The 9369-nt window shown below is 37.6% G+C and overlaps 1 protein-coding gene across 1 annotated transcript in view; it reads right to left on the bottom strand.

Moving 5' to 3' along the window:
• Positions 1-515: 515 nt before the first annotated feature.
• Bud13 (BUD13 homolog) overlaps positions 516-9369 on the bottom strand; it is a 28187-nt gene continuing 19333 nt past the window's right edge. Inside the window, exon 10 of the mRNA XM_015489847.2 lies at positions 516-3201. Coding sequence (XP_015345333.1) covers positions 3108-3201 — 94 coding nt within the window. The 3' untranslated portion in view covers positions 516-3107. The remainder of the gene's footprint in view (positions 3202-9369) is intronic.

Genomic DNA, 9369 nt, shown 5'->3' with positions numbered 1-9369 from the left:
TATATTTGATATATTAGTTATCTCCTACTTTGCAACAAATTACCTACCCTAAATGCAAATTATCTACTGTAAGTGTTGTAGCATTTTAAAACAGTCACAACTCACAGAATGAGAAAAAGTATTTGCAAATCATATATCCTATAAGGGACATATCACCAAAATATATAAAGCTTTTCCCCCACCTCCAGAGCTGGGGAATAAAACCCAGGGCTTCACACATGCTAGGCAAGCATTCTACCACTGAGCTACATACTCAGGTCCCTCTAGAGAATTCTGAACATAAAAGTGTGTGTATGTACATATTTATGACCTATATATGATCTATATGTGTGTGTATATATAATTGGATTGTCATATATATGAAAAATAGGCAAAGGATTTCAATAAATAAAGATGTTCAATATCATTAGCCATTATGGAAATGAAAACCAAAACAATAATCAGATATACCACTTCACATCCACTAGGATGGCTATGATCAAAAAGACAGGTAATAAAAAGTATTGGCAAGGATATAAATAAACCAGAATTTTCATATACTTCTTCAGAAAAAGTTTGGCAGTTCCTCAAAAAGTTACATGGAGTTACATATGACCCAAAAATTCCATATATATATATCTCCATGAAAAATGAAAACATACATCTGAAAACTTGTACATGAATTGTTCATGCAGCATTATTCATAATACCCCAAAAATGGGAACAACTTGAATATCCACCAAATAATGTATGGATGAATGAAAAGTGTATTCCATAAAAAAGAACATCATTCAATCATAAAAAGAAAGGAAGCAGACAGACGTGATAACATGGATGAACCTTGAAAACAGTATGCTAAGGGAAAGAAGCCAGACACAAGAGGCCATATATTGTATGATAATTCCATTCACATATTATATGAAAGTCCAGAATAAATGAATCTATAGAGATAGAAAGTAGAGTAGTGGTTGTCCATGTTTGGGGAAGTTGGGGGAAAGTAGGAATTAAATGCTAATAGGGTATTGGGTTTCCTATATCTACCAGGTGATGAAAATAGTTTAAAATTAATTGTGATGGCTGCACAATTCTGAGATACACAAAACCACTGAATCATACTTAAAAGGGATGAATTGCATAGTGGGTAAATTAAATCTCAGTAATGCTGTTTTTTTGAAAAAAAAAATATATATATATATACTGTTTCTTTGAGTTAAGAAGATGGACCTAAATGGTCTGGCTCAGGATTCCTCAGCAGGTTGTGGTCAAGTTGTCAATCAGGGCTGAAAAGAACTGAGGGAATGAGCAGAGCTGGAGGATCCACTTCCAAAGGGGCTCACTCAAATGGATGGCTACTTGGAGCTGACTACAGCTGAAAGACTTCAGTGCCTCTCTACATGGGCCTTTCCAGAGGGTTGTCTGAATGTCTTGACATGGAGCTGACTTGGCTTCCTCTAGACCAAGTGATCCAAGAGAATACAAGGCAGATGCTTCAATGTCTTCCATGACCTAGCTTCATAAGTCACACATTTCCAGTACATCCTATGGGTTGTACAAGTCAGCCCTATTCATTGTGGGAGGGGACTATGCAGAGCTCAAAAACCAGGCAATGATCATGGGAGGCCATCTGGGAAGCTGGCTAGCATATTTGATGGTGATAATGACAGAAATAGCTTAGAATTTTATATTTACTGTGTGCCGGGCACTATTCTATGCTTACATTACACCTATAAAGTAGGTACTATTATCTCTACTTCACAAATGAAGATAGTAAAGCACAGAGAAGTTAAGTGGCTCACCAAAGGTCACCAGCTAACAAATGACATATCTGATATTCAGTTTCGGGCAGTATAGCTCCAGGGCCCTCTCTTAAGAACTGTGCAACGTTGCTTCCCAATATTATTTAATTTTAGTAAATGTTGTCCATTTGAACTCCAAAATGGATACACAAGTTAGATTCCCTGTGAGTTTTCATTCTTTATGAGAGTCATCTATTTTTGCCAAACTAATAGCTATAAAGTAGAAATTTTTAACAAAATTATATGTCTTAATTTGCATTTAGTTAATTACTAGTGAGGTAATATACTTATTAACCATTCTGGATTTCTCTCTTGGTTTTACCTATCCATTTCTTTGCATATTTTTATTTTGTGTTATCTTTTTCTTCATGATTTACACAAGTTCTTTCTATATTTAATTCCTTATATATGCAATCCCTACTCACTTTTAGACATTGCAGATAGCTTCTCCCAATCACTCCCAAATTTAGCTTTGATTGTGGCTGTTTTGCTAAATAGAAACCCTTTTAATTATAAAATAATCAAAGCTATCAGATCTTCAGGATTATGCTTTGGGATCTTATTTAGGAAATCTGTCTTCACCCTAATGTAACACAGACACCCTACTAGCTTTATTTTATTTTTGTTGCTGGGGATCAAACCCAGGGTCTCACACATGCTAGGCAAACCCTCTACTAGCTTTACTAAATTACACTTCATTAGGTCTTTAATTGCTTCAGCATTTATTTTGTTTTATATGGTATGAGGTAGGGATCCAACTTTATTTTTGCACACAACAAGCCAATTTTCTGAGCACCGTTATCCATCTCTTTCCCACTAATTTGTGACACTACCTTTATCACACACCATGTTTCTAATATTTCTGCGTCTAGTTACTAATTTCCTGTTTTCTCAAAAAAAGATGTGTCACTGATAAAGTTACTCACATTACTTTCCAAATTAATGAAAAATCCAACCATTCATTACTCCCAGGGATTCAATATTAGCTGGAATTCTTCCCCAAACATAATACCCAGGTAGGAAATTATTTTTTAAAAAATAAATGTATGTTTATTAAAATAAGAAAAATCCTAGCCAAGAACAAACTCTGGGATATAGAAATCACTGCTTCCATGAAAGCTAGCCACAGAGTGTGTTGACACACCTGAGAAGTCCAGGTGCCTCAGTCCAAAGATCAGGTTTCGAATATTCTTCTGTGGTCAAAACTGGCATTTGACAAGTTGCTGGTCTGTGTGGGCCCTGACTGTGTGCACAGACAGATGTTACAGCTGGATTCTGGCTGTCCTATGCCCACTACCACAATCCACAGCACCCCATCGTGCCTCAGAGAAGTTACATATCCTCAACACTCCATTTGTAGGCAAGTTCTTCCACTGCTTTCTTGCTGGCAAGCCTGGCAAAGCGCTTCTGTTCAAAACCATTGGATCTGAAATCAAAAAAGACATACTCATCACCCAGAACACTGAACTGGACATGTATTTTAAAAGAAAAAGAACAGTTCACAATATAATGAGTAGGAAGGAAAGTAAAGAAGTTATATGAAAACATTTAAGGCATGTGCAAAAGAATCAAACAGACAAAATACACAATTTCTTCTCTTCTTAGTCCTTGTTCAAATCCTTCTCTACTCTTTGACAGCTATTCAGCATTTCAAGATCCAACTCACTCTCCACTGATGTCCACATCATATATCTTTTCCATTCATTAACTATTTATTGAATTATCCTCAGATACTAGGCACTGTAGGCACTATTGGATGAGACAGACATTTAAATAATAATCAAAATAAAAGGCATAAACTGTGATAGAAATATGCATGGGGTTATCACAGCAACCACAGAAATGGGAACTTCAGTCAGCTTAAGGGAGGTATGGTAAAAAAGTGACATGAGGGATGGACAAGAATGGTCAGGAGAAGCTTTGTGGGAATGGTCCCTAAGCTAAGTCTGAAAACAGCAACTTAACCAGAAGACTGGAGATGGAAGGCAGGGGATCGAAAAGTCAGGAGGTCATTTCAGGACAGAGTAAAGTATAAACAAGAACAAAGATACAAAAACAATAAATACTCTCATACTTGGAGGAAACCAAAAGTAAACTGGTATGGTTGGAGCCTAAAATATGACAAAGGGAGAATCCTTGAGTCAACACTGGAAAGGTAGGCAGAGGCCAAATCATATCAAGCTTTAGAACATGGTAAAAAGATAAGTTCCATCCAGAAAGGATGGGTTTAAAGCAGAAGTATAAATGACATTTCAACGAAATCACTCTGAAGATGATCTGAGGCAAGAAGTTCACTGAAGGGCATAGGCAACAAACAATGAAAGCAATGACAAGGAGGAGGACATGGATGGCAAAATTATCAGTACTTACTGAGTTATTAGATTCAGAAGGATAAAGAAACAGGAGCTAAATTTGCCTCAATGGTTAATTATTGAGTGACCAGATGAATGACACTGCCACCAATCAGGAAAGAAAGCACAAGAGCAAGAGCAGGCACAGAGTAGGAGAAGCTGCAATGAGTGCAGTTTTAAAGATGTGGCATTTGAGGGGCCTCAAGTACATATCAACAGAAGAACCTATCATGAATTTAGATACCCGAGATTGAGCTAAAAATACAGATTTGAAATCATGTACATATAGGGGGTAGTTGGAAGGTCTGACTAGGCAAGATTCATTTAGAGAGAACATATGGAATTATAGAAGCAGCTCTGAGAAACATTTAAGGAGTACACAAAAGAACAGAAGCTTGCAATGGCAGCCAAGAAGAAATGACAAGTGAAAAGAATCAGGGGTAGGTGTCATGGAAGCCAATACAAGGGTGAGTTTTGAGAAGACAGTGAATAGGCCTCGAATCTCTTCTAATTACTAAGCATTCTCTCAGTCTTCTTATCTAAATTCATTCTGTGTGCACATGCACTTGCACGCAAATGTGCTGGGGACTGAACCTAGGATCTGTGCATGTTAAGCAGCCCTCAACCACTAAGCTATACCCCCATTCCTTCTTATCTAAACTACTTTGTGGGGCATGGGGGATTGAACTGGGGGGCACTCGACCACTAAGCCACATCCCCAGCCCTATTTTGTATTTTATTTAGAAGTAGGGACTCACTGAATTGCTTAGCGTCTCGCTTTTGCTGAGGCTCGATTTGAACTTGTGATTCTTCTGCCTCAACCTCCCGAGCAGCCGGGATTACAGGCATGCGCCACCTTGCCCAGCTTATCTAAACTTCTTGAAAGAGCCTGTCTCCATTCACTGTCTCCATTTCCTTGCTTTTCATTCATTCCTTAACATATTAGAACCTGGCTTTTATTTCACTCGCTTTCAGGAAATCGATGACATTTCCTTGTTGCCAAACAATTCCTCCTTCCTTTTCCGCATATCAGTCCCCTAACCATTTTCCCACTTACTCCTTACTAGCACTGTCACAGGTCAGGCCTTCATCACCTGTAGCCTGAGCTACTCCAACAATCTAATATTTGTTCTACTTCCAAACTGGTTTCTTCCACGTACTTCACATTGCTGCCATATTGATTTGCCTATCTAAAATGCAGGGCTGCTTTTAATGCTCCAATGATTCCCCTTGCCTCTAGGGTGTAGTACATGCTCCTCAGAAAGGCTTCCAAAGTGTGACACCGCCTACCTCTCCAGTATATCTCATACAATTCCATTTCACACTTTATGCTACACAACTAGTAAACTGTTCATGATCCCACCCCATAAACCATAGTATTCCCCATCCTCCTGACTTGGCACTGTGAGATCTTCTTCCTTAAACATCCTTCCTTTCTTTTTTATCTTGGCTAATAACTGACATCCTGTAAGACAGCTCCTCTAGGAAACATTCCCTGACCACATCCTTCCAAGGCTAAATTTACTTTTCCTTTGTGCTCCCAAAGCACCTTGAAAATCCTCCAAAGTAATACTAAACAAGAAGCATTTAAAATTACCTGTCTGCTTCCACAGATAGAAGGTGAGCTCCTCAGATCAGGACCTTTCTCTCACTAATAGTGGAATCCCTGGCACCTAGTACATAACTGTTAAAAGTTATAACAAGCATCCTAAGGGATAAGTGGGATGAGTAGTGGAAAGCTTTAGGAATCAGGAAAGCTTATTATGAATGGCACCATCTCCAATCTTAGAAACATGTATGGTATTCTAGATCACTAGGAAACCACTAATTTTTGTCTTTTTTTTTTTTTCTTTTTGGTACCAGGATTGAACACAGAGGTACTCTAAAACTGAGCCACATCTTTATCCTTTTTTATGTTTTATTTAGAAGCCAGAGAATGACACTGCCACCGATCAGGAAAGGGCTCACTGAGTCATGTAGGGCCTCACTAAGTTGCTGAGGCTGGCTTTGAACTTGCGATCCTCCTGCCTCAGCCTCCCCAGTCACTGGAAATTACATGGATGAATCACCATACCTGGCTTTAATTTTTGTCTTGAAAAATAAATACTTAAATAATTAAAAATAATATGATCATGCAAAAGACATGAATAAATCAAATCCTAAGCAAAATCAGAAAACAAACTGAAAGAGAATTCATAGTGGTAAGAGCTATGGACTCAAGAATCAGGAGTCTAGGGCTCTAATTTCAGCTTTAGGAGGTGAGCTGCAAGAGTCAAATAAATTGCTTATCTAGCTGGTCCTCAGTTTCTCTGTAAGTAATAGAGGACAGCTTCATTGATTTTATGGATCTTTCTGACAGCAACATTCTATAGATCGGTGGCAGAAATATTCTCTTGTATGGTCCAAAAAGAGATGAAACTATAGAAGTTAATGCAACAATAAACAATCTTGACTGGTAGAGCACTTGCCTAGTGTGTGCAAGATACTGGGTTCCATCCCCAGCACTGAAGAAGGAGGAGGAAGAGGAAGAAGAAGAGGAAGAGGAAGAGGAATGGGAAGAGGAGGAGGACAGATGATCAAAATGCAAGCAAACATGTCAAAGGAATAAATGGAGGAATCTCAGAGAAAACAAAACATGAGAAATAGAGAAAAGCAACTGGGAAAGATGAGAAAGAAACACCAATTAAAAAAAAAAAAAAAACTTAGGTAAGGAGGAGTTCTAAATTTTGAGTAAGAAAAATAAAAATCCAAACATATAAATAGTATAGAAGGCATATCTTTAGGCAATATCTATAGAGTTACAGCTATAAGAAGATCTATCTCTGGCTATATAGAAAATTAGTGTTCTGAAAAATCTTCCAGTTACCAAACAAAGAGCCTATATACAGTGAACTGGAAAATAAAGTAGTCAGCTAGACCAAAATCATAGCCACTCTAAGGATATGTGCCAATAAGAGAACTGGAGCCTTGGGTTTTAATGGTAGCCTAAGGGAGAAAAGACAATGCCTAAGGCCCACAGAGGGTGAGAAGGTGGATTTCAGTTACTGCAGAATAACTTAAGCAGACTAAGCAGACTAACCTACCCTCAAATAGCAATTATAAAACCTGGATAAAGTAAACAAGTATTGGAAAGTATTTGAAGGTATGAAAGAGTGGCCAAAAGTGGACGAACTAGATGGAAGTCTAAAAATGAGAAGATATTTAGGAATCTTTTTGCCAGAGGGCAATCTCTCAGCTGCTCAGTTCAGAGGCCAAACACTATAGGCTTACTGGCTTGAGGTGTCAGTGCAAAGTAAGCAGAGCATCTACAAAATTAGAGAGAGGTGGATCCCAGAAGGGTAGGAAATGCAAAAGGGATAAACTCCACTTCTCTATACACAAACTCCACCCAAATCCTTAGCTAACCATTATACTACACACATACAGAGGTCTCATCATCAGCTTGATGAAAAAGTAGCCACTAGAAACTGAAAGAACTAAGCAGAGATTCTGGCTACTGCAAAAGAGAGTCCAGAGTTCAAATATGTCCATGTTAACTGTCTTCTACAATAAAATTCAACACACTTCAGAGTAATATAAGAGAAACCAAAGTCTCTACAATTTATCATTCATATAATATCAGCAACAATTTTAAAATTCCAAAAGTGTAAATAAACAGAAAAATATGATACATATTCAAGAAAAAGTTAACAGAAACCAAACCTGTGGTAAATCAAATATTGTGAATAGCAAACAAAACTTCAAAGCACTAATTTTAAGTATTCTCCAGATAGAAGAAAATGTCCCATGATGAACGAACAGATGGGAAATCACAGCAGAGAAATACAAGCTATCAAATTGAAATTCTACAGTTGAAAAATACAATAAACAAGGTAAAACAAGAACGTGACTGATAGAAAATTTTAAAAAAATAACAAACAAAAAAAATCAGGATACATTAAATTAAAAAGACCATTAAATACCACTGAAACCTAATAGATATTAGAATAATAATAACTGCAGAATATACATTCTCGTCAAGTATAAATGAAATATTCACAAGGTAGACAACATACAAGGCCATAAAACACATCTTAATAAATTTCAAAAGCTCAAAATTAATTAGAGTCTGTCCTCTGACCAAAATGGAATTAAATTAGAAATCAATAGCAATAAGATATCTAGAAAAGTTGAAATATTTGGGATTAAACAATGCACTCCTAGATAACCAACAGAGCAAAGAATAAACCAAAAGGAGAATTAGAAAATATTTTGAATAAAAGCCAACATACAATTTTGAGGGGAAAAAAAAAACTCAGCAAACTAGGAATAGAAGGAAACTTTCTCAATTCGATAAAGGATATCTACAAAACACCTATAGCCTACAATATATTTAATAGTAAAAGACTGAATGTTTTCTTCCTAAGGATAGGAATAAGGCAAAGATGCCTGTTCTTACTACTTCTAGTTAATACCTTCACTGGAAGTGCTTACAAATTCAACAGAGCAAGAAAATGAAAGACATCCAAAACGCAAAAGAAGTAAAACTATCTGTATTTGAAGATGTCATGATCTTTTAGATATAAAATCTAATGGGATCTACAAAAAAGATACTGTACAAAGTGAGTTTTACTTCAAGGAAAACAACTGAAAATATCTGTTGCCAAGGATAAAATTCAAGCTTTCAAATGTAGATTAGAATTTTAAAAAACTATAACCATCACCAAGAACTCTTTAGCTTTCCATTATTTAAAGACTTCTGTGATAAAGTCAGAGATGATATTAACAGGAACAATTTTAATATTGTATAATGAATACATATCAATATTTAGAAGGTTTATAAAACTCAACAAACCAATATTTTTCAAATGACCAGTGAACATTATTATAAAATCATACATGAGTAAAAAAATCAAAGTATAAAAAAGATCAAAATGGATTTAAAAGAGCTTCCAATCACTCCTGCAAGGTAGGCAGGCCTGCAACCCACCGGAAGAAGAGGAGCACCGGCCTGCTGAGAGGCAGAGCCGCCCCCCACCCCCCGCGCCTGCCAGGTAGGCGGAACTGTGACCACCAACAGAAAAGGCCCAGTGGCCCGCGGCGGGACAGAGCTTCCAATCACTCCTGCAAGGTAGGCGGGCCTGCGACCCACCGGCAGAAGAGGAGCAGCGGCCTGCTGAGAGGCAGAGCCGCCCCCTCCCCCTGCGCCGGCAGGGTAGAGGGAACTGTGACCATCCACAGAGCAGGCCCAGCGGCCTGCTGAG

Source organism: Marmota marmota, unplaced genomic scaffold, assembly GCF_001458135.2.
Source record: "Marmota marmota marmota unplaced genomic scaffold, marMar, whole genome shotgun sequence".
Classification (NCBI taxonomy): Eukaryota; Metazoa; Chordata; class Mammalia; order Rodentia; family Sciuridae; genus Marmota; species Marmota marmota.
The sequence above is the reverse complement of the archived record's forward strand: the minus strand, read 5'-3'. Positions and strand labels throughout refer to the sequence as shown.